The 25,798-nt window shown below is 45.2% G+C and overlaps 1 protein-coding gene and 1 pseudogene across 1 annotated transcript; both read right to left on the bottom strand.

Annotated features, from left to right (window-relative positions):
* Positions 1-694: 694 nt before the first annotated feature.
* LOC136469145 (transcription factor MYB35-like) lies at positions 695-6,428 on the bottom strand. Its single transcript, XM_066467457.1, has 3 exons — positions 6,171-6,428; positions 894-1,631; positions 695-706 (listed from the first exon to the last, which is right to left on the bottom strand). Exons 1-3 carry the CDS (start codon positions 6,426-6,428, stop codon positions 695-697), a joined length of 1,008 nt encoding a protein of 335 aa, XP_066323554.1.
* On the bottom strand, positions 1,612-25,491 carry LOC136469144 (protein CHLORORESPIRATORY REDUCTION 6, chloroplastic-like; annotated as a pseudogene).
* Between the last annotated feature and the right edge of the window lie 307 nt (positions 25,492-25,798).

The raw sequence follows: 25,798 nt of genomic DNA, 5'->3' as shown, positions 1-25,798 counted from the left end.
GGCATGCAGGTATATATATATATATATATATATATATATAGAGAGAGAGAGAGAGAGAGAGATAGATAGATAGATAGATAGATAGATAGATAGACAGACAGACAGACAGACAGACAAACAGATAGATTGATTGATAGAGAGAGAAAGATAGGTACATAGGCAGATAGAGAGAGATAGAGGGATAGATAGCAAGATAGATAGATAGATAGATAGATAGATAGAGATATCGACAAGTACAGAGATATACATATAGCCAATAGAAAAATTTCTAGTGGTATATTAAGAACCAAATAGAATCTACTTGCTGGAGAAGAAAGGGAAGTGGTAATATAGGGCCTGCTGGTTCCTCGCCCACACAGGCCATGCTCAGTTGTGGTGTGCCGCAGCTGCGGCAGAGAAAACGGCCGCCACACTTGTGGCGAAAAGCTAGCACATAAATGAACTAAAGAATCGTGTGTGGCCGCCTTAACTTACACATGAACCAAGCAGGTGCAAACTTTTGGTGGCAGCCACATGCATGGCGTGGCAAAGCAAGGCGGGGAACCAAACAAGCCCATATACTGCACACGGTTCATCAATTAAGGACACAAAGAAGCATATCTCAAGATGTGGCATCTCAGGTTCTTGGGCTCGAAATTCTTATGCGACGCATGTGTCACACCACAAAAGCAATAATCAAAAGGAAACATAAATTTCACGCCGATGCCTGAAAGAGTCTTGTACAACAACAGTTCTTAAAATAACATCCATGGTTCACAAAGCAAATTCTAAATCATGTACGAGTGTTCATGCCACTCATGCACCAAGATATTCTTACCATTATGTAAATAAAATAGCTAAGCAATCGGAGCCATCTGTCTGCCTCACTTGAACCTAGCTAAGCCAAGACTCACCTCTTCACTGGAGGGCATCAAGAATTCCCTTGATGCCAACTCAAGGACAGTGTTGGTATCATCACCTAGGTCACCACTGCCACCGATGTTGCTTGGCCCTACTTCATTGTAGCATCCATTTGCACCAATGTTGCTGCAAGATTCACCAATGTAGTTGGATGGTGGGCCAGTTGTATGCTCTCTGTTCAACGCCGTGAGAGGTTCCACAAACGGGAACCAATTGAAGCTGGCCTGTTTGGGCTCTTCGTTAACTAGCTGCAACTGCAGCGTTGACACGGGAGGGTACATAGGATAGCCCATATAGTGTGTCTCCTGCGGATCACTGCTGCTGTTCAGGTCTGGCAGCAGCGAATTGTTGAGATTGATTGTCCTAGGCTGGTGGTGCATTGGTGTAGCATGGTTGGCGGCATTGAGGTGCATTTCCATCTTGGGCGCCGATGTCTGGACTACCCTCGGATCGATAACTGGTGGGTGTGGTGCTGCGGATTGGAATTCCGGTTCCACACTGCGGATGTACTCCTCCAGGATGGAAAGTTGCCCAGGTGGCACTTGTTCACTTTTCTTCTTCTTCAATCGACGCTTTGACTTTAGGCTGCGCTTATTTGAGTTCCAATGATTCTTGATGTCATTCTCTGGCCTGCCTAGGAGGTACCTAGCTATTGTTGACCAACTCTTTCCATAGGTTTTGTGAGCTCGAATAAGCACCATATCCTCCTCCTCCGTCCATATGTCATTTTTCTGTGACAAGTCAATATGCAAGAATATTTAGCATAACATTTATAAACTTGAAGAACATACATACTCGCTCCGTCCCAAAATAGAAGACGTTTTAGGATTCAATTTTGTCCCAAAATACTTGACACTCTCACTTCCTAATACACCTCTCTTCTTTCAATACACCTTTTTCTCTTCCCAATACATATCTATCTCTATTTCTCTATATCTCTCTCCTTCTTGTTTTCTATGCACAACACCTTTTCACTTTTCCTTTGTTCCCATGTCCAGCCCTAAAACGTCTTCTATTCTAGGATGGAGGGAGTACTAAATATCCGTGCTTTCAATTGCCTAGCCATATGAAATAGCAAAAACGTTCAATTGCTAAGGGATTTTCCATGACTGTCATGCATGGAAGAGATCTAGAGGATTCTAAACAACAAAATGGAGAAAGAAGGGATATGGGTGGCCAGGTGGCAAGGCCACTACCAATGAGGGAGGTGGAGAATCAATGGTGTGTAAACTTGGGTTGTTTAGAGGTAGTGATGGTGGCAATGTATCCTATGACATGGAGAGCCACAAGAGGAAAGATTTCGGTCCATGTGGAGAACGTTTCTTCATTTATGAACAAGAAGTTACCTAGTGGAAAGATTTTCGAATATGTGTCTATAAAGTTCTTGATACAATATTAGTAAGTTTTTTGTGCCCAACTTTTGGATTTGCATGTGCACAGTTATATATCAACATGTGATTACAAAGATTTGTTTCCAAAATTATAAATCTATTGTATAAACCAAAAAATTTTGTATCCAAAATTTTAAACCTATTGTAGAAACCTTTATGTGAGGTTCGATAATTTAAAAATATCATATGCATAGTGTTTTGAAAAGTAAAATGAGGCACTTGAGGATAAACAAGCTCATTGGAATTGATGTGAGAGAACAAGGAATCTAGGAGAGAGAGAGAGAAGGAAATCAATTTGTTTGAATAATAGTGCAAGATAACATGGGCAATTAGATCAAGATCTAATGGTAGGAATCAGTAAATAAGGTTTAGAAAATAAATGCATTGTCTAAGCAATAATGATTTGGGTCTAAATCTATATAGTATACAAATAGGCCCTAAGAGCATCTCCAGCAGTTCTACCTAAAACAGACTACCTAAATATCTGTTTAGGTAGCCACCTATTTTTTAACTACCTATATTTTATCTCCAACTCCAGCAGTACTACCTAAAACATGGCTCCTAAATTTATTTTAGCAGTCAATGACACAGGGGACCCACATGTCATCCCCTTCCTTGTAGCCATCGACGAACTCGGCCATCGGGAGGTGAGTTGCCGGCAGAGGCCGCCGTGCTTGGGAGCTCGCGCGCCGTCGGGAGGGGAGGGGAGCCGGAGGAGCAGTGCTGCCGCTCGGCCACCACACCTGGGAGCGGGCCGGTGGGGAGGAGGTGCGCCCGCGTGTGGTCGGGAGGGTAGGAGAGCCGGAGGAGCGCGCTGGAGGAGAGGGGAGCCGGAGGAGTGGCGCTGCCACGCTGGGAGCAGGACAGGCGGGGAGGAGGGTCGCCGGGGCAGAGGAGGGTCGCCAGGAAGGGCTAGAGCGCCGCCGGGGTGCAGGGCCAGCGAGCAGGGGAGCAGCGCCGTTAAGCAGTGCGGGGCGGCTCGCGAGCGTACGAGTGCAGAGAGAGGAGCGTGGGAGGGAAAAATAGGTAGGCAGATTTGTTAGGCCAACAAATGTAGGTAGTGGGAGGGGGAATTTGTTGGGCCAACAAAAGTAGGTAGTCTAGTAAGTAGCCTGCTAGAGTGTGTTTTTTGACCTTCACTACCCAAATATAGGATAGGTAGTGGGTTTAGGTAGCCTGCTGGAAATGCTCTAACAAAAATATGGTAAATACAATTTTATTGATTATGTAATATCAAATTTTAGCATGACTTCATCTTGTGCCTATCGACAAAGTCTTATTTTCATTGAACATTAACTTTCACAATCATACCATTATTGTATAGGTGTGTAAAATGAGCCTTTCCATCACAATTCAAAGCTTATGTTCAACCAATGGACCAGCCAACACTTGAACAATTCAACTCAACATTTTAACATATTTCCTCCGGCTAAAAAGTATGGTTGCATGATTTAGTAGCTTGGGTGAGGAATTCTCCATGTCAATTACCAAAAACAAAGGCATGCTTCACCAGGACTATTCCTTTTTTATAAATTTTCTCCTTTAGAATGGTAAGGTAAAACATTCAACATCGTCCGCGTATAAAGCTCATAGGAAAATCCTTAATAATCCTATGGATCAAGTAATCCACCAAAATTAAACATAATATGACCATGTTTGTTTCTACAGATAACGATAGTATGACGCATCTGAGCAAACATGAGATCGGGGCTGCATCATGCGTCACACAATTCAAATATCGCTTTTCGTAGGCAAGTGCGGCGCTGGGACACGTGGTGGACACAGCGCATTTTAGGGTGTTCTTTCCGTGTTCCCGGCTTAAACGCAGCGAGAAACTGAACCAAGCACGCCTTACATATGAGCAAACTAAGAAACAAGAAAGAAAGGGATTTGACCTTGATGTTGGGGTTCAAATGATTGATCCATCTTTCACGACACTGCTTGCCAATCCGTCCGGGCAAAGATTTTGCTATTAGGCACCACTTCCCTTCACCAAGACGCATTACCATATCCCTCAAAATGCTATGGATTGGAGAAGCAAACGATTAGATCAAGAATGCAATTAAGAGGCTGATGTTAAGAAGGGGAAGGAAAAAGTTTGATTTTACATTGTTACATATCCTCTTCCACTGTCCATGATCCTTTGGAGGACATTGGTTTGTTGTTGCTTCCGATTTGTAGCCGTGGAGCTGCCGCAATGTCAACTGGAATGCCACTAAGGGCGTTGTAGCCACTGGTTGTATAATCGCCCTGTCACATTCTTTCTTGGGGGTGGCTGGTTATGGGCGGTGGAGCGGGCTGTAGGGGCGGAGGCGCTATTGCATCGGCTGCTGCTAGTGAAGGCGGCGGTGTCGGCTTAGGGCAGGGAGAGGACGTGGGTGCAGAGAGAAGGGAGAGAGACGGCGGCGTGAGAGAGAGAAGTGATAGAGGAAAGGTTTCTATTTCTTGCTTAAGTTGAAATAGTTCCAATGCCCTATATTTATAGTCCCAATTATACTTAGCCCCTAAGCAATCTAGATTTAACCTCCAAGAAACTAAGGAAAGAGTCTTTATAGATTTGGACTGCTTTTATTACAAGCAAAACTATTTATTTCTCAATAAATCTTGATCTATTATATTTAACCAAATCTCTATTTATTTTCCTACTTTTTTTTTTACTTTTCCTTTTTATTCCAGACCTCCTTAGATATCAGGAGATTTTGAGGCGGCGGCAGCGTTGCCCCCCTAGCCGCGCGCCTCTAAGGCCGTGTGCCGAGCGGCCCTGTGGCCAGTTAGGGCTCGGTCCTAGGCCTTGCCTGGCCCATTTGCCCCGACGTGGAGGGGGTCCCATTTAGTAGCATGACATATGCCCCTGTTCTCCGCACAACACGTCCTCGTGTTGTATCCTTGCTCGTTTTTTGATGTTGCTGGGGGAAGAAGGCTCCTCCAACGATTGCCGTCTCGATGCCGAAGATGAAGTGCTCGCGCATGTTCTCCGTGTGGATGTCAATGAGCTCGGAGTAGGGCTAGAGGTTGTGGACGTAGCTGAAGACGAGGTGTTGTGTCCCGATTGTTGATGTCGCGTCTCGTGCAGTTTTGAGAAAGAGACGGTAGATTATGACATAGAGTATCTGTATGGGGCATGTGGGTTTCCCATAGCCGTATACCTGAATGTTGGCAAAGATTGCATCTCTGGACTCATATTTGGGGCAGCGACCTATGTGGATGTCCGGAGTTGTCGTGCTTGTTGATGGAGATGTACTCCATATATAGTTGTTGGTGGAGTGCCGGAGCCCACAAGGATTTGCAGGTTTGTCGACCACTCAATTAAGATGGGACTGTGGTCTGGTGACGGTGGTGGTGGTGCCTGGCAATAGAAGCATTTGTAGAGGCTAGCAATGATTTCTTGGCCAAGTGACCAAGCCGATGATGTAGTTCTGCCCATGGTGATGATGATGGCCTTACATGCTGGTGTTGATGCCTATAGTTGCTCAGGTGGTGCCGTGACGATGGTGTTTGGGGTTGGACCCATGACGTCTCTCCCCTTTTCTCTTGTCAGTGCATCCTTCTACTGTGTTATTGTTAGTGTGGAGGTGACGAGGAGTAAGCGGCCTCCTTCCTAGAGACTACCACAGCTTTTGTTGTGGGCATGCCTGATGCTGATGGTTCTGAGTAGCATAGATGCTGGTCCAGTGCTGCTATAGATGCTGGTAACAGTAGGTCGTCTCAGTCTTGTCCAACCCTGCTATGCCGAGGATGTAGATGATGATGCTGCAGTTGGTGATGTAGTTGAAATCGTAGTTGTATTGTGCTGGTGGAGATGGAGCACCCTGTGTTGCTTCTGCAGCGTCTATCGGGGAGTGTGGAATGTCGAGATCCATCCAGATTGGAGTTTTGTACCTGTAGCCTGTTGCCTGTTTTTGCATAATCTGGCAATCTCCTACCATTGCAGATTGAAGGTGCCCTATACAGGAGTCCAGACTTCTTTCTCATGTTGGTGCTGCAGGATCTGGTGATGGCAGTAGGTGTGACGTCGGTGGTGTAGCTGGCACCTGTAGTCGTATTTTTTTTGGGCGTGCCCCGCTGCCCCTTTGTTGGGTTGATTAGGATTTCCAGTGTTGCGGTGTTGCTAGTAGGGAACCAGGCTTCGATGCCCATTGTCAGTGATGGTACCCTGTTCACTCTCCTTTGCAATCATGGTGAGGGTGGAGTTACTGACCGTGGTATGGAGGAGTGTGTAGGATCCTGGTGCTGTAGTTGTAATCCACGTGTTGGGTAACATGGTCGACGTAGGTGGAATTGACGTTGTTGCCGCTGGTGTCGATGTGGGCGCCGAGGTGATTCCAACTGAAGGCACATTCAGATGCACTCTCTGTAGGCGAGGAAGCAGGAGGGGTAATGTTGCCGTAGGTATTATCTCGTCCTCCAGTTTGGTAACGAACAGTTTGTTCATCATTTTTTTTCTCGATTTTTGGGTTTGCTGACAATTTTGGGCTTTCAATTTTCTCCAAGAGGAAGGACCGTTCTGCCTTCTCCATGGCCACGAATTCCTTGGCAGCAATTTCCTATTCCTGTTTTTCTTTGGTCATGGTGGCTGTGTTGTCATTCTCCTCTGAGTCTCCACCATGCTCCAGGTTGCGAGTGTCGGAGTTTGCGGTGTGCTGTTGTATGCTGTCCATCGGTTTGGTGGCACTGGTGGTGGAATCTCTCTATTTGTTGCTAGATGTGTACCTATTGTTGACGATCCGGGAGGCGTCACTCTCTCCTGACGGTGTTTGAACTTTGGGCGCGATCGGTGCTTCTAGTATTTTGATCTCTGGTTAAATTGGATATGAATTTGTTGGAGAGATCTCGAGCCCATCGAAGAATCCGTAAAATTTCTTCCTCCGATTATCGGTGACCTTGCTGATGTCATTTTTGGCGTCCTCCTTGGATCATGTATGCTCTATTTTGTCCAAGCAGGCGTTGGCCTTGATGAAGTACTCGTTCACCTCGTCGAATTGTTTGTTGTGGGTGGTGGTGAGGACATCAATCTACTTCTTCATCTCATGGATCATGGTGGTGGCCATCCAATCGATCTGGTCTTTGGATACTAGGTGTCACCGTCTTTCTTGGGAGTGGCCGGTTAGGGGTGGTGGAGCGGGCTGCAGGGGCAGCGGCGCTGTTGCGCCGGCTGCTGCTGGTGACGGCAGCGGCTTAGGGCAGGGAGAGACGTGGGCGCAGGGAGAAGAGAGAGAGACAGCAGCGTGAGATAGAGGAGAGGTTTCTATTTCTTGCTTAAGTTGAAATAGTTACAGTGCCCCTATATTTATAGTCCCTATTGGACTTGACCCCTAAGCAATCTAGACTTAACCTCCAACTCCGACCATAAGAACTATGTTTGTTCTCAAGCAACCTATCGACTCGCACTCCTAGATCTCAAGAAGAAGTCTCCCGAATGAGAACTATGTTTGTTCTCAAGCAACCCATTGACTCCCACTCCTAGATCTCAAGAAGAAGTATCCCGAGTGATGGTCAAATCCCAATTGAAACAAGACCAACCGACATCGGATGTAAGACTAAGATATGGAAGAACGCCAGATTAAGAAGCTCATTAAGGACTAAGTGACTCTTGTGAATGAAGAAGTGTCCTAGAGACCATCTCTTCTAAGTTTGGCAAACAATTCAGGACTTTTTATGAATCCACAGACTGTCTCATGATACCTCTTCAATTATACATCAATCTGTAGTCAGCCCTAGTTGACTTGTCAGCACAAAGAAGTCCGCAAGGACCGAGTGGACTAGTCGACAATTATTGATGGACTATCCTACAGGACACTAGTGATTCTAGAAACATGCAAATGTTGTGTTGTCCACTTCATACTCCATTTGTCCCCACCTGTCAGCTCGTAACTCACCCCAAATTACTAGCATCGGCTCTCTCCCACTCATATCACCACTCTCATCACCATCTCACTCACTCTAAAACAAGAACAAAAAACAGAATAAGTAAGGATGGCAAAGGATGGATGAAGGGTTGAAGGAAGCTCATGCTTTGGATGGAGAAGAAGATGAAGCTCAATACCTTGATCACTAGATCAATTCCAAGCATAAGCTCGTAATCTCTCCCTCTGTCAACTCCTTGCTCTCATATCAATCTCTAATTCACATGTTCATGCAAGAAGGAGCTCTTCCCAATTTCCTCCCAAGCTTGAAGAAGACATCCTCCTTATGAGTGAATGAAGGTTAAGAAGATGAGGTTGAGCTTAGTGATAGGATATTCCTAGACCTCAAGGGATATATTCATCACCATCTCTCTCAATCTTGGTATAGAAATCCACACATAGGGAAGAACATCAAAACCAATAAAGATTTATATGAGACTCAACATAATTTCACAGCACTAACACCTTGCACATGCACCCCTATGAAGTCCTTAGCACATCCTAGTGAAAGTCCCGATTTAGTTTTGGTAATTGAGTAACAACCTTAGGTGGACTAATATGTTTCATGTGAGATGAACAAATACTTAGTCCACACACACTAGGTTGAGCAGGACATAGAAGCTATGGAGAGAGATGGCTTGTGCATGTGATGCAAGTGCTGAAATATCAAAGATGAAGGAGATTATTGAATATGAGACATGCTGTAATCTCATATGGCTAAGTGGAGAAGATCAAGGCAAGGCTTGGCTTTGAAGGACTAAGTGTGGGGATGAAAGGCATGCTAGAGGATCGAGACATGATGGACCGTCGAGGCAGTGATGTGTGAGTAGAGGGCTTGGCGCCAATGGTCCAGGGCAATGGTGAAGAGCAAGCAAGGCTATGATCGATGGACTAACAAGGCTATGTGAAGTTATGAAGTAGACCATATCATTCATGGAAGATTAAGCCATGTGTTGATCATCAAGTGGTTTCATGGAGGAATGATGTTGGAGCTTCATGCTATGGGCAATGGTAGCGTGGTTGGTTACACATATGGATGACCATTATTCATTTGGAAGATGAAGATGGTGTCGATGTTTTACCACCGATAGCCTGCCACGGGGGTACCCGGGACAGTTGTTCGGGCTTCGGCGAATAGCGGAATTCGGCGGTTACGCAAAGAGACTCACGATTTATACTGGTTCAGGCCCTCGACTTGGTCGAGTAATAACCTTACGTCCAGTTTTGGCGTTAGCCTGTTTGCGTTGTATTGCTTTGAGTATCGGGTATGCGTTCTCCTCTTACAATGGGTACCCTCACCAGCCCTTTATAGTCCAGGCGCTGAGAGGCGTTGTTTGTGTCCTATTCGGATACAAGGTCAGAGTCCTAAGCTACGCTTCGGGCGCCTTTCCTTGTATAGTTTGAGTTGGAGTTTCGGTTTTGCACGTTGCTTTGCTCCGCGTTCTTCTTGGCGATTGGGCTGTAGGCCTTGTTACCAAGGCCTACCTCCCTACAGTATGGTCTATGGGGGGCCCGTAGGGTTCCCCATCGACAAGCCCCCGAGCATTTCATGATTGAGCTTCAAGGGCCGAGTTGTTGTAGTCTTGATCCGGGTCCTTCTTGAAGTGAAATCTTGAGATGGTCTTCTTTGATTCTTCTTTTGGCTGATGTGCACTTTTGCTTGATGTCCTCCGGGTTCTTTTTCCTTTGAGTGCAGCGAGTGCAATTTTGCAAAAATTGCACTCATTGAGTGTAGCCCCCGAGCCTCTTGTTTTTTTGGTACAAAAAAGCTAGAGGGTCAAAAAATTTGAAAATATGTTTTTCTGTGGTAGGTACTTGCAGCCCCTCGAGCCTTCTCCGGGTTCTTTTCTGTTGAAAGGAAGCCGGAAGAAGGGTCTTGATTTGTACTCCTTTGGTCTTTGTCTTTTGCTGGTCACGGATGGGTTTTGTATAGCCATGAGTGAGCGTCTTCTTTTACTTTTTGTCAGGAATCTTGCTTTTGGGCACTATTCGCCTTTGTTGCTTTGCTCTTTTGTTCTTTTCCTCTCTCTTTCTTGTGATCTTTAGCCTTGTTTACCTCTGGTTTGCTATAAATACCTTCTTTGTTGGTTGTGGTTCTGCCTTGAGTAGGAAAATTCTTCTTCAATTCTTTCTTCATTCGTAGATATGCTGGTGTGTGAGGTTGAGCAGCCCCCGGGCTTATGCTTGCTTGGTAATGATCATGCTGCTCTATCTGTTCTTCTGTGTCCGGAGCTGCCGCTGCTGCCGCCACTAGGTTCCTTGTTGCAATATTTAAGAATCTTGTCTCTATCTTATGTCTGAGTTTATCCGGTCCTGTTTGGCCGTCTGTAACCTTTGTATTTGTCTTCGATCAATGAGATTTATAATTTTTCTCTGTCCGAGTTCTTTTTCAACTGTAATCCTTTGACACTGTAATTTTGTATGTGATCCTTCACACGTCTCCGAGTTGTTTGTTCGGCTGCTTATTGCTGCTGTCATTCTGGTTGTTGGAGAATTCAATGTGTCTTCACGGGTTGTATTGCTGCTGTGGAATATTCTCTTGGATATGCTTTATCTTGTACTAGTGGTTGTTCTGGGTATGTACTGTTCCTTCGTGATGGTCTAGTCACATCTGATTTTTTACTGAAGTCCTGGCTCTGCAGTGGTTCACATGGTTGTCCTTTTGGAGTTCTTTTTTCTTCCATGAGTCTGGCATATGTGCATCTGAGTTGTGCTATAAATATGGCCTGTTGCTGATACCCTGCTGTGCAGTTTCTTCTTCTTCTTTTTGTAGTCATGGATATTATAGTTTGGGAGCTCGACGAGCCCCCGGGCCTGTTCTCTTTCTTCTGTTTTCTTCTGCTAGTAAATGGTGTAGGTCTTGTGATAGAGACTAGTAGCAGGCTAGTCTCGAGGTGGTATTTAGCTGTAAGGGATATTGAGGCAAATGGTGTAGGACTTGTGATGTGAGTGATGCATGTTGCGTTGCCTCATCTTCCAGTGCCTGCCCTTTCTTTTTTGTTCTTCTTACAGTGATGATTGGCGCGTGTTCCGGCTTGTTCTTCGACAGTCCGTTGTAGATCAGCCATTATTCAGTCTTCTGCTGTGCCATTTAGGTTCAGTCCAATACAGATCAGCACGTGTTGAGAGATGGTGCCGGGTTCTTCCATATTGACGTGGTTGTCGTTGTCAATCTTGGATGACTTGTGGGTGCCTTCTCTGTCACCTATAGCAATCTTGGATGTGCGCCTTTCCTTTGGAGAAAAGTACGTTCGAGTTGTTTTATCCTGCCTGGTAATATCGAATCTTGGTTCGAGGGTTGCAACCTCGTGCTGAATGATTTCCTTTGCTTTCTTCGTCGAATTCATCAGATCTTGTATTCTGTTGTAATCTCAATGTACCTTTGATGAAATGAAAAAATATTCCTTTCTGCTCTATGACCGAGTTGTTTATTGATGTGGCTCGAGCTCTTTTGTATGTTTGTACTGTGGTGTTTTGTCATGACTGACTTGTTGCATCCTTCTTTCCTGGTTGCCTCCTTGTGAATGTGTTAATTCGTCATGTATCCAGTTATAGTCTGAACGGACCGTTGCCTTTTCGTTTTGTGTGCACGGTAATTGTGGAACGGTAACTTTGAAGGGCCTCTTCGGGCAATCCGCGTGATTTTGGGCCTCGTGGGCCGCGTATTTTTCTTGTATAAAGATAACTGCTCTGTTACTGTTGGCTTAACTTGCCTTTGCAGTAAAAAATTCCCCAATCTCAGCCAAAACCCTAGCTCCGTTGTGCCTTCGATCTCCTGCTATTTCCGTCCAAATCTTGTCTTTGTTTTTCTGAGATGGTGGCGAAGAACAAGAGCAAGAATAAGGGCAAATCTATCGACGAGGAGGCGTCGCTCAAGGTGATCGAGAACACCGAATTTGTTGCGATGCGGAAAATGCAGAGGCAACTCCCCAAGCCGTCGACTTCGGAGGCGGAGTTGGATCTGCTTGTTGCTCATGGCCTTCTTCAGGAGAAATGTCTCTCTAATTTCTCTGGTCCTGGTGAGCACGATGTCCCTTCTCCCACTCCTGAATCAATCTGTTCTTTTTGTTCCTTTTGTGCGGGCGGGGCTCTGTTATCCCCCGTCCGATTTCTTGCTTGAGTTTCTTGGATCCTATGGGATTCAAATCCATCATCTTACCCCTAACGGGGTTCTTTTTCTTTCTACCTTCGTGCATTTTTGCGAAGTTTTCGTTGGAATTCCTCCAAATCTTCTTCTTTTTCGTCATTTTTTCCAGTGTGCGTTTGTCAGACGGAAATAATACTCCTTTTCTCGGCTGCTGCCTTATCCAATCCCGTCAGGGAGTTTCTTTCCCTTCTCTTACCCTTTCTGATTCTGTCAAGAATTGGGCGGAGAAGTGGTTTTATATTTCAAAACCTGCTCTTTCCTTTTCTCATGATCTTTCTGTTCTTCCCGTTCCCCTCTCTATTTGGAAAGATAAAATCTCTTCTGCTAGCGTGCTGCTCTGAAGCCTGTACTCGCTCGAGTTGTAGTGCTTAAACAGGCAAGCTTAAGTGGCAATTGTATAGTTGCCAGTTTCTTGCGTCGCCGGGTGCAACCTCTTATGCAGAGGGTGCATTACGGCTTTGAATATACTGGGCCCTCAGATCCTTCCCGACTTGTTCCTGATGTCGAGTTGCCTGAGGAGGTCATTCTTGAACGCCTGGGGCGTATTCTGGGTGGGGTCTCTGTGATGCCTGCTCAGTGTTGAAGAGTATGATGCTGCTCATCCTCCTCCTGAGGTAAGTGGTAATCTCCTCCGAGTTCTTTTGGGTTTTTGTAATTCGTATTCTGTTTTTGACTTCTTTCTTCTTCTCTTGCAGGGTTTTGGTCGGGCTTTTAAGCTTGAGATAGCTGTTGCTGGTGGTGGCGGGGCTGTTGTTGAAGAGCCCGCCGAAGAAGGAGATGAAGATGATGATGCTGTTGCCGGTCCTGTGGTAGTTGCTGCTACCGGGCCGGGTTCTTCTTCTGCCAGGTTGATTACTGGCTTGTTTGAAGGTCACCACTCCTACGTTGAGTATGTTCCTGATCCTCGAATTGCTCAATATATCTTGTCATCCAGGAAGCGGAAGTCAGAGGTTGCTGCTAAGCATATTTTACCCAAGAGGCAACGTTCAATTCGTCAGATTGCCTCAACAGGTAATGTTCTCGTAGGTGAGCTTGTGCTTTCTCCTATGTTGTTTTTGCCTCTGTCTTTTGGTTTGCTTTGTTTTACTGATCCTAGCTTTTGTTGTCTTGATAGAAGGCCGGTCTATTGTCTTGAGCGAGGTGGAGACTGAGGATGAGGTCCCCTTGATCACTCGACCGTAAGTCTTCCGCTGTAAATTTTCTTGTGCTTGTCTTTTTGCTCTTTTCCTAAATAACTGAATTGCTTTTTTCATTATAGTCGGAAACCGGCACCTTGTGCCCCTTCTGTGACAGTTGTATCTGCTTCTGTCCTAGGAGGCCCTCCCAATCCCCTCCTTTGAGGTGGTTGAGGATGATTTGTTCGATGTGCCTCTCCCGAATCTTGGCTTCTCAGGGGTGGCTGGAAACTTTAAGAAGGTTATCAAGTAAGTATATTTATCTTGTCTTCTGATTCGCCATTTTTGCTTTTGTCTCTGACTGGCCCGAGCTCTTTTTTCGAATGTAGGCCTTCGGAGGATACTTCTTCTTCCCTGGCTCTTGATGCTGGTGGACCTCTACAAGATTTTACTGCTGGTAAGTTATTTTCCCGTTTATGCTTGCTTTCTTGGTTTTTTCTTTTCTGTCTGACGGGTTGTTTTCTTTGTAGCTTCTCTTCCACGTATTGCCTCTCCTGCTCCGTGTGTTGAGGAGGAGGCTATTGGAACTCCGGTGTCTCCTCCAATGGAGCACCGAGTTGAAGTGAACTTAGGCAGCCCTTTTGCTGCTCCTATTCTGCCGACCGGGTTGTCCCTGTTGGACAACCTCGAAGCAGCTGCTCGGGAGGATGCAGTGAATGGGGAGCCGGCTGATAATAATCCTTCGTCTGTTGCTACTGTGGATGCTGCTGGTACTTCTAGTGCCGGCCAGCCTTTGACTTCTACTCCAAGTACTTCTCCTGTTAACTCAGGGTGGGGAGGAGTTGGTCCAACTCGGTCGTGTTGAGCGGCTGTCTGAGTTGGTTTCTTTGTGGGAGAATTTCTCGGGCGCGTATGGCGCCAAACTCAAGGTATTCGAGTTCTTTTTAACTTTCGATATTGGTTTTTTCTGCTGCTGTCTCACATACTTTTGCTTTGCAGTCTTTATTTCAAGATCAGGATGTCTTGTTCGGTCCTCATGAGGCGCAATTTACTGCCATTGCTGAAGCCAATTTGAAAAGAAAGGAAGATGAGCTGGCTCGGACTGAAGTTGTCCTGACTTATGAGAAGGCGCAGCGTGCTCTGATGGAGTCCGCCCTCAATGCTAAGGTGCTTGAGGCTGAGAAGGTGCGCGACTCATCTTTGCAGGCTGTTACTGCTGCTCAGAATGAGGTCTCCGCGTTGAAGAAAGAAAAAACTGGTGGGTTCTCCTTTCTTTGCATACTTGCTTTTTCTGCCTTGTTTTTTCTTTCTTTCTTTGAGTTCTTTGTCTGCTTTCTTTTTAGCTCTTGTTAAGGATAAGGAGAGTTGGCAGAAAGAACGAGAGGAGATGGTCAATACCCTCCGTACTTCTCAAAATCAAGCCGAGTCTGTAAGTTCTTCTTCTGATATCAAATTGAAAGAGGCCCAAGATTTATTTGCTCAGGCCAAGCTGATTAGATCTGGAGCTGACCGTGACCTTGTTCAGGCTTTGAAGTCAGTGCAAGATTTGCAGGAGAAGTTAGCAGCTGCCCATGATCAATTCTGGGCTCTCCAAACTAAGCTGACAGGTGCCCAAGATCAATTCCGGGCTCTTTATGAAGCTGTGAAGCCTATTATTGCTGCTGTTTGTCGCCAGGAGGACTTTGCTCAAGGGTTGAGAGGCATTATCCCGGTGTTGTCAACTCGATTTTTTGAGTTTGTCAAGGGTGGTTTTTACCAGTTGTGTAAACAATGTTATATCCTTCATCCGGGTTGCCACTCCTGATGCTCCGCTTCAGCAGATTGTAGATCCTTCCGTGACTAGCAGAGTTTGCACAGCGATGGGATGAGGCGAAGGTGGAGCTTGGTGGTCTTACAGACCAAATCTTGGAACAGATGGATGTGCTTCCTGCTGTGCCTCCAGCTCCTTAGATGTTTTGTGTAATGAACTTGTGGTTTCTTGTAATATATACTTGTCTCTGAAAATATGATCAGGCTTTGCCCTGCTTTTGAATTTGTCTTTGACTGAAATGAGCAGGCTTCGACCTGTCTTTCTTTTTCTTCTGAGATGTCTATGAATAATATGGAAAAGTTTCGCCCTGTCTTTCCTTGTGGCTTTTTTCTGCTTTGCCATAGCTTGTTTCTTCTTGTGATGTAGTAGAGTTGATGGAGTTGATTATACTTTTCTTGGGGTAATCAACCGATTTGTACTGTAGATCGCTCCTTGGGCGAAGTAGTCGATCGTACCGCTCTTTGGGTCGGCGATCGAGTTGTTTGGAGTGTTTGTGCCGCTCTTTGGGCTGAAGTAGTCGATTGTACCACTCTTGGGGTAGACGATCGAGTTGTTGGAGTGTTTGTGCCCCTCCTTGGGCAACGTAGTCGATCGTGTCGCTCTTGGGGTAGGCGACCGAGTTGTTGGAGTGCTTGTGTCCCTCTCTGGGCGAAGTAGTTGATCGTACCACTCTTGTGGTAGGCGACCGAGCTGTTGGAGTGCTTGTGCCGCTTTTTGGGCGAAGTAGTCGATCGTACCACTCTTGGGGTAGGCGACCGAGTTGTTGGAGTGCTTGTGCCGCTTCTTGGGCGAAGTAGTCGATCGTACCACTCTTGGGGTAGGCGACCGAGTTGTTGGAGTGCTTGTGCCAGCTTCTTGGGCGAAGTATTCGATCGTACCACTCTTAGGGTAGGCGACCGGATTGTTGGAGTGCTTGTGCCGCTTCTTGGGCGAAGTATTCGATCGTACCACTCTTGGGGTAGGCGACCGGACCCGTATAGCACAACCGTTTCTGGGTTGGCTGTTTGCAGGGTAAGTAAGCAATCGTACCAGCTCTTGGGGTAAGCGATTGCGCCCGTATAGCAACAACCGTTTCCGGGTTGAGCTGTTTGCAGGGCTGCCCCTTTTTCCCCAACCTGATTACGGGTTGGTTCTGTCCGTTGGACAGGGCTGTCAGTCGTACCATCTCTTTATGGTAGAGTGACAAATGCTAGCTTGGGTCTCCTTACCCAAGAAGCTATTTGGCCGTTGGCCGTCAGTCAGACCATCTCCATATGGTTGAGTGACAAGATTGCCCGTGTAGCGCAACCGTTTTCGGGTTGGCTGTTAACAGGGAAGCCCCTTTTTCCCCAACCTGATTACGGGTTGGTTCTAGTCCGTTGGACAGGGCTCATATTTGAAGCTTGTTCTTCTTGAATAATCTCTGTTTTATTTCTCTTGAAACTTGAGTACAATCTGTTGTACTTAATTGTAGAATCTTTTGAGCTGGCTGATATGCCAAGTGTTCTTTACAGGTATTTCATCTGGAGTCATCAACTCGTATGTGCCGGGTCCTGTTGCTGTCTTCACGATGAAGGGTCCTTCCCATGGACTGAGTAGTTTGTGTCGTCCATCTTTCTTCTGGATTAGTCGTAGTACTGAGTCCCCTGGCTTTAGTGATCGGGGTTGAGTACTTTTGTCATAATGTCTTCGTAACCCTTGCTGATATCTTGCATTTTGTATGATTGCACTGTCTCTTATTTCTTCTATTGAATCAATTTCTAACCGCCTTGTTTCTTCTGCTTCGCCTTCTTCATATTGTTCTATTCTTGGAGATAGCCATATTAAGTCGGCTGGTAGTACTGCCTCTGATCCGTAGACCAGAAAGAACGGTGAGTATCCAGTTGCTCTGCTGATCTGGGTTCTTAGACCCCATACTACTTTTGGTAATTCGTCGATCCATTTTCCACCATAATCTTTCAAATCTTCATATAATCTTGGTTTTAAACCTTGTAATATGAGTCCATTTGCTCTTTCGACTTGTCCATTGGCCTGCGGGTGTGCTACTGATGCAAAGTCGATTTCTATCCCACAATCTCTTGCCCAGTATTGGAATTCTCTTGCTGTAAATGGTGAACCAAGATCTGTGATTATTCTGTTGGGCATGCCGAACCTATGCATGATGTCTTGTATGAATTCCACTGCCTTTTCTGCACTGTATTTGACCAAAGGTTTGTATTCAATCCACTTTGTAAATTTGTCGATTGCCACAAATATGTATTCGAAGCCTCCTTTTGCTTTTTTGAGTGGTCCGACTTGATCCAGCCCCCAGCATGAGAACGGCCAAGCCGGCGGTATGCATATTAAGTTGTGAGCCGGCACATGTGATTGCCTAGCAAACATTTGGCAATTCTTGCATGTTCTGACGAGCTCTTCTGCATCTTTGAGTGCTGTTGGCCAATAGAAACCGGTTCTGAATGCTTTGCCGACTAGTGTCCTAGAGGCTGCATGATTTCCACAGCATCCTGAGTGGATTTCGTCCAAGATTTCCTTTCCTTTATCTGTCGGAACACATTTAAGCAGTACTCCTGATGATGCTGCTCTTTTGTATAGTTTATCCCCCACCAGAACGTAGTTTTTGCTTCTTCGTACAACCCGAGTTGCTTCTGCTTTGTCTTCGGGTAGTTTCTTCTCTTTGATAAAATCAATGTATGTTTGTCTCCAATCACTTTGTATGACCATGATTTGTCTTGACTGGTCTGGTTCTTCTGCTTGATCTATTTCCATTGGATCTGTTGTCTCCTTCTCTTTTTCTATGTTTCCGAGTTGTTTGATGGATGGGGCTGTGAGTTCTTCCACAAATATACCGGGTGGTACTTTTGCTCTATCTGATCCTAATTTGGCTAGCACATCTGCTGCAACGTTGGAATCTCTTAGTACATGATGGATTTCGAGTCCTTGGAAATTTTCTCCAATTTTCTGACTTCTGCACAGTACGCATCCATGTTATCTTTTGTACAATCCCAATCCTTGTTGACTTGATTGATTACTACAGCTGAATCACCGTAGACAAGTAGTCTTTTGATCCCAAGCGAGCTTGCAACTCTTAGACCGTGTATTAATGCTTCAGTATTCTGCCTCATTGTTAGTTGCCTGCCAAAGTATTTGTAGCACATATTTTAACTGTCTCCCTTCTGGTGATATGAATAGTACTCCTGCTCCAGCTCCTCCTAACTTTAGGGAACCGTCAAAATACATTTTCCAATGATCAAGTATTGGTTCGGGTTCTTTTTGACTGATTTCTGTCCATTCAGCAATGAAGTCGGATAATGCTTGAGATTTGATTGCTGTTCTTGGTTTGAAGTCTAGGTTGAGAGCACCGAGTTCTACTGCCCATTTTGATATCCGACCTATTGCATCTTTGTTGCGTAGAATGTCTTGAAGTGGAAAATTGGTTACCACTGTAATCTTGTGTTCATGGAAATAATGTCTCAGCTTTCTTGATGATATCAACACTGCATAAAGTAGTTTTTGCACGTGTGGGTATCTCACTTTTGATTCTGTTAGTACTTCGCTTATGTAATAGACTGGTCTTTGCATTTTGTATGCGTGTCCGGGTTCTTCTCTCTCAACCACAATTGCTGTGCTGACAACGTTCTTGGTTGCTGTAATGTATAGCATCATGTCCTCTTTGTCTTTTGGTGGTGTCATTACTGGTGATGATGCCAAGTATTCTTTTAACTTTTGGAATGCTTCTTCTGCCTCTTCTGTCCATTCAAAATTTCCTGCCTTTTTCAATAATTTGAAGAAAGGTAGCCCTTTTTCTCCTAGTCGGGAGATGAATCTGTTGAGTGCTGCCATGCATCCTGTAAGCTTCTGTATGTCTTTAACTTTCTTTGGAGGTTTCATATCCATGATGGCTTTAACCTGCTTTGTACTTGCTTCAATTCCTCGGTTACTGACTAGAAACCCGAGTAGTTGTCCTGATGGTACCCCAAAAACACACTTTGTGGGGTTTAGCTTCCACTGCCATGCTTTTAGATTCTTGAAAGTCTCCTCGAGGTCTTCTATCAATGATCCGGGTTCTTTTGTCTTGATTACTACATCATCAATGTATGCTTCTGCATTTCTTCCGACTTGACTCCCCAAGCAAGTTTGAATTGCTCTTTGATATGTTGCCCCTGCATTTTTTAGCCCAAAAGGCATTGATTTATAGCAATATGCCCCAAAGGGTGTAATGAACGAAGTCTTGCTTTGGTCTTCTTCTCTTAAGGATATTTGATGATAGCCTGAATAGCAATCTAGAAAGGATAACAGAGCTGATCCTGCTGTCGAGTCGATGATTTGATCAATCCTTGGTGGGACATATGGATCTTTTGAGCAATGTTTGTTGAGGTCTGTGTAGTCGATGCACATGCGCCATTCTTTTGAATTCTTCTTCTCTACTAGGACCGGGTTGGCAAGCCAATCCAGGGTTGATTATTTCTCTGATGAATCCTGCTGCCATGAGCTTGGTGATCTCTTTTTTGATTGCTGCTTTTCTGTCTGGAGCGAATCTTCGTAACTTCTGCTTAACTGGGTTTGGACCCTTTGTTCACATCAATTATGTGCTCAGCCAACTCCCTTGGGACCCCTGGCATGTCTGCTGGCTTCCAAGCGAAAATATCTTTGTTGTCCCGAAGAAAGTTGGTGAGCGCGAGTTCCTATTTGGGGTCGAGATTTGCACTGATGATTGCCGTCTTCTCTGGATCACCAGTCAGTAGGTCAATAGTCTTGGTAGCGGCTTCTTTTGGTGGTGCGAAGTTGCTTGGCTTCTTAGCCGGTATCTTAATCTCATCTGGGTTCATTTCGTTGGCCAGTATTGCAATCTCCTTTCCTTCCTTTATATCTTGTAATCTTTCGGATATTTGTACTGCTTGTACGTCGCAATCATGTGCTTTCTTTAGATCTCCTTTCAATGATAATACGCCCTTTGTTGTTGGCATCTTGAGCAGTAGGTATGGATAATGTGGTACTGCCATGTATTTTGTTAAAGCTGGTCTCCCAAGTATTGCGTGGTAGCATGATTCAAAGTCTGCAACTTCGAATTTTATGAATTTCCGTCCTGTATTTGTCTGGTGTGCCAAAGGTGACGGGTAGGGTTATCTGTCCGAGGGGCATAGCTGCTCTGCCGGGTACTATTCCGTAGAATGGTGTGCTTGTGGGTGTCATTAGACCTTCACAATCTAGATTCATCCTTTTGAGAGTATCTGCGAAAATTATGTTAAGCCCGGCTCCTCCATCGATGAGTACTTTAGTTACTGCTACTCCTGCGATAGTCGGACCCAGTACCAGCGGGTAGCATCCTGCGTTTGCTGCACTGGTCCATTGGTCTTCTCTTGTGAAGTGGATGGGGTACTCTGACCAATCTAGATATCTTGGGATGGCTGGTTCAGCTGCCATGATGGCTCTGTGAGCTAGTTTCTCTTGTCTTTTGCTTCGTGTGTTAGGAACACCTGAAAATATCACCGCTAATTGGCGTTGGGGTTCTTGATAATCTCCTTCAGCTCTCTTTTCCTCCTTCTTGGATTCTTCTTGCTTTGGCTCCGAGTTGTTTTGATTCCTGTTTTCTCTCTTCATGAATTGCCGCTGAAAAGTGCTGCATTCAACTAACTTGTGTCTGGCCCCTGGGTGTATGTGACACGGCATGTTTTCTATGTTTTCCTGGCGCTCTTCCTCGGTAGTTGTTACTCTGATAGTTGCTATTACTGTTGTAACCGCTGTTGTTACGGTTGTTGCTATTGTTGTAGTTGCCATTGTGATTGCTACCATTGCTATCATTGCCGTTGCCATTGTATCTTCTTTTGTTGTCTGTGGTTGCCACCATATTGTCCTGCCTTGGTCTTTTGTCTTGCTGTCTGTAATCGGGTCTTCTATTCTCTGGGTTGTCCCTAGCAAATCTGTGCCGAGTTCTTTCTTCTGACGAAATTAGCTTCTCAACAACCCTCTTGAAGTCTTCATTTGTTCTTGGGTTCTCATTGAAATAGTCCTTGTATTGCCAGTTTGCCCAGATTCCTTCTGCAAAGGCCTCTATCACCTCCCTATCAGTAATGTCGTGGACTTGAGCCCTGAATTCTCCAAATCTTCTATAGTATTCCCTTAGACTTTCTCCTCTCCTTTGCTTTACTCCTTTCAATTCGGCTACAGTCATTGGATGGGTAATAATGCCTGCGAAGTTGTTGCAGAAAGCTTCTTGCAAGTCTTCCCAATACCTGATTGATCTTGGCCTCAATTTGTCAAACCATTGCTAGCGGCATTGCTTCGAGGGCCATTGGGAAGAATAGAGCCTTGATGTCGTCGTCTCCTCCAGCTAATTCAATAGATTGGGAGTAAACCCTTAGCCATTGTCTTGGTTCGACTTTGCCATCATACTTGGAATGATTTGCTGGTTTAAACTTGTGCGGTAGCTTTAAAGTTTGTAGTCTTCCTACGAAACAAGGGAATCTGTCGTATGGTTCCGTTCTTCCATAATCTAGCGATCTTGCCCTTCTGTAATAAGACATGTCTTCTTTTAACTCAGACTCTCCGTAGTCATCTTCTTTGTCAAATCTTCTTGATATTTCTTGGTAGCATTGGCTCAATTCTGGTTTGTCTCTTTCTTGTTGCTTTGAGTAGTGTTCCTTCCTTCCATTGATATCAGCACTTTCTACTGGTCCTATCCTTTGAAAATTCAATTTTTTGGGTGGCTGCTCCCTTTGTGGCTCCTATGGAATTTCTTCGCCGGGTTGTTTTTCTGATCCCCCGACTTCTTTCTTCTGGTCTTCCTTTGCTTTCCCGTTATTCGTGAGGGTGTACAACTCCTTTGTTAATTCTTCAATTCTTTCCCTTTTTGTATTTTTTGTGGCTTCTTTTTCCGCCTTCTTTCTGTTGTATTCCGTTAGCTCCGCTTTGTATTTATTCCAGACTTGCTTCCTTTGTTTAGCCCGGTTCCTCCTTCCAGCTTTCAATTTGTTCTTCTTTAGCCTTGCTAGTCTTTGCTCATCATTTTTGTTGCTGTCGCTTTTCTCATCTGGCGAGATGTTGCCTTCTGATTCGTCTGAAGATTTTATATCTGGTATCTGTGGTGGTTCCAAAGGTTGTTCTAACTGCTCCGCCATGTATACAGTATACCTCTTCCGAGCTCTTCTTGTACGGTATTCCATCCTTCGTTTGGTTGAGCTGTCTGTAGCTTCTGAACTGGATCCGAGTTCTTTTCCCTCTTGATAAGGTAGTTCTTCAACGCGCATGCCAGTCTGGACTTTGCTTGAGGTGAAAGAACCTGGCCAATGCACCACACAATCTTGCGGGGTCACTATCATGATCATCCCTTCTTATGCTCCCTCCAGGAGTATTCTTCTTGCTGAGTTCATCTTGTTTTGGGTAAAGTGTTGATAGACTGATGCCGCGTTGCGCAGTCCGTAAGTTCCCAAGTTCTTCTTTGAGTTGTACGGGTCGTATCCCTTCGCGATCGTTGTTGTGTCTCCGAGTCCAATTAGGCTTGGCTCTTGTGCTGTGAAGATTGTCTTGGAATCGGGTTGTATCTCTTTTTCAGAGTCGGTTTCGTATCCGCTTTCTTCCTTATTCCGAGTTGTATCTGAAGTTGAGAGTTTCGTCATCTTCTCGGCGAGTTTGTATTGAACTTCGTCATCGAATTCTTTTTCTTCTCGGAGACGGGTACGAAGCTTGCCGTCGCCGTCAGCCTTGCAGATCCAGGATCCGAAGACAAAGGTTGTTCCCGCCGAAAAGGTCATCTTGAGGTTGAGGTCCGCCGAACTCTCGAGAAAAAATTCGTCGAAAGCCCCTACCTGGCGCGCCAGCTGTCGATGTTTTACCACCGATAGCCTGCCACGGGGGTACTCGGGACAGTTGTTCGGGCTTCGGCGAATAGCGGAATTCGGCGGTTACGCAAAGAGACTCACGATTTATACTGGTTCAGGCCCTCGACTTGGTCGAGTAATAACCTTACGTCCAGTTTTGGCGTTAGCCTGTTTGCGTTGTATTGCTTTGAGTATCGGGTATGCGTTCTCCTCTTACAATGGGTACCCTCACCAGCCCTTTATAGTCCAGGCGTTGAGAGGCGTTGTTTGTGTCCTATCCGGATACAAGGTCAGAGTCCTAAGCTACGCTTCGGGCGTCCTTTCCTTGTATAGTTTGAGTTCGAGTTTCGGTTTTACACGTTGCTTTGCTCCGCGTTCTTCTTGGCGATTGGGCTGTAGGCCTTGTTACCAAGGCCTACCTCCCTGCAGTATGGTCTATGGGGGGCCCGTAGGGTTCCCCATCGACAGATGGAGATTGGATGCTTGAGTAGCGTCACCGAGATGGAGATGCAATGGAATGCGCAAGTCAAATGTATATTTGTAGGGCATTTCATTTATTCACCAGTCTAAGGTTGAGTAGAGAAGTGTTTGACAAGGTTCAGGATGCCGTACTATCAAGAGGGAAAAATTAGTTTGCATAACAGTTATCTAGTGCCACTTGAGCGATCTAACACTGCATACATGCTAGGGTTGAGTGATGGTTTGAAAATGAGTTTAAAAACCTTTGCAAATTAAAATTATTTAAAAATGCATACTTGTGCTAGATGTGGTGGTTGTCTCGTGAGACAACACTTGGAGTTAGCAACATTTAAAAAGGTTTGAAAAGGTGTTCAGAGATGTGTTTAATGTGTTGTTTATAGCACCACCTGATTTATCCGGCCTTGGGCTGTGCTGATTTGGATAGTTGGCTGCTATACTCAATTTCATTTTCCCATCCATAGACTTCTGAAAGTCATCCCACGGTAGATGACACTGTTGTTTTCTAAAGCAGAGACAAGCTAGAAAGAGACTCTGCGGTCGCAGGAGCAGGGGCACCGGCCCTCGTTTGCTGCAACTGAGTTCAACAGAGCGAAAAGGCCATGAGCAACACGACAGCATTAGAAGAGCTCCTGGAAGAAAGCAAACGTACCTTTCTGTACAATTCTGTAACTAATTCTGTGTGGGATCGGATCCCCATTTTCAGCTTTGTATATTTCATCACGAACGATGGACAGGGTACTTGTCGATCAAGTCGAACAGATCATCTCCGACACCAAAGCCGAGCATCCTGGCCATGTCTGCCGTCTTCAACCTCGGCTTCGGGTGGTTCTGCTGCTTCAGCCAAGTCTCCACAGCAAACACTTTCTTCATCACGAACAGTTCCAGCGCCTCCAGGTTGAAGATCACACCCATTCGCATGCTCATCTGCAGACCATCCATCCACAAAACTTGTTGTACACTGTAATTTTTTAAAGGGTGCATAAAACCACTTTTTCTCTGAAATTACCTGGTGAGGGACAAGCGTTGCAGCGTATCTGGCAAGCTCGCCGGCTCTCCAGTCAAGTACAACCGGGAACCAAGGGTAGCAGCATCAAGCCTCACGAACCATAGCCGTATGTCCGGAAACTCTGACAGCTCCCGCGTGTCGTACTCATCCTCTCTCTCGTAGTTAACGGTAAACACAATGGTTCGATCCAACAGGGTTCTTGAATCAGCTGAACAATGCACATAAAGTTCTTGTCTGATCACAAACTCGGTGAAAGCTAGTTGAAACTAATGGTATGGTGCTCTAGGTATGATTGTGAACCTGCTGCTAAGGAACTCAAGTCACCAAGTGCTCTAGTTATGGTGGTGTCGTTGTTGATAATGATCTCAAAACGCCCTTCGGTAGGTGGCGGTGGAGGTTGGACCTGTGGGGTCTGTGCACAAAACACAAACAAATGATTACTTATAAGTGCAAATGTCAAGGCTCAAAAACTACTATGGTGCCATGATATGGATATTGGAGACACTCAAATGAAACTTAGAGATAGTGACCTGGCATGGCTGACGAAAACACATAACCACTTGGCATCCATGGGAAAGTTCTTATAGTTCGCAGATGAAACATAAGGGAAAATTAGCGTCATCCATTGCTAATTGCCTAAATCCTGTCTTTGCCAAAGGTGAGCCCTATTTGCCAGTGACACACCGATGGCAAATAAAAAGGGGGTTACAAAAATCTTCAGTGTCAAATATCTGATTGCATGTCTTTATAGTGTGCGAGTGCGATACTGGTGCTCATAGCATAAGCGGATCAAAATATTCTTGGAGAAAATTAGTACTTGGTCTGAAGCAGCAAGTTGTCGGTTTAAGGCGAGGGAGACAGACAGTGGTAATAACCCCACACCACACACCAATTAAGAAGTACACAGATCATGCACCGTTGGCGCTGAGACTAAACGCCACGCCATGGGCAAAGCCGCAGTTCAGATTTGAGTCGTTCTGGACATCCATGGAGGGCTTCAGTAATGTCGTTGCGTCGGCTTGGGCGTTCGGTATTACAAAACAACGATTTGGTGATCAGTCATCATCTAGCAACATATTCATATTGATATCGGTATGCAACATAAGAACGAGCTCATTTTATATTCAATGGTTGTATCACTAGATGCCATGTCCTTTTAACAATACCTTTGGTTCATTTTTATATTGTGGTGATGAGACATTAATATTGTATGGCCATTGGATGGTTGGTCGTACACAATAGCAAATCTCCAA

The sequence above is a fragment of the Miscanthus floridulus genome, chromosome 8, assembly GCF_019320115.1.
Source record: "Miscanthus floridulus cultivar M001 chromosome 8, ASM1932011v1, whole genome shotgun sequence".
Taxonomy (NCBI): Eukaryota; Viridiplantae; Streptophyta; class Magnoliopsida; order Poales; family Poaceae; genus Miscanthus; species Miscanthus floridulus.
The sequence above is the reverse complement of the archived record's forward strand: the minus strand, read 5'-3'. Positions and strand labels throughout refer to the sequence as shown.

Excerpts from the sequence above, each read along its gene's own strand:
- LOC136469145 (XM_066467457.1), bottom strand. The coding sequence starts at position 6,428 with ATGGGCATCGAAGCCTGGTTCCCTACTAGCAACACCGCAACACTGGAA. Across the intron at positions 1,632-6,170 it reads AAACAGGCAACAGGCTACAG|AAAAATGACATATGGACGGA; the intron begins GTACAAAACTCC and ends GACTTGTCACAG.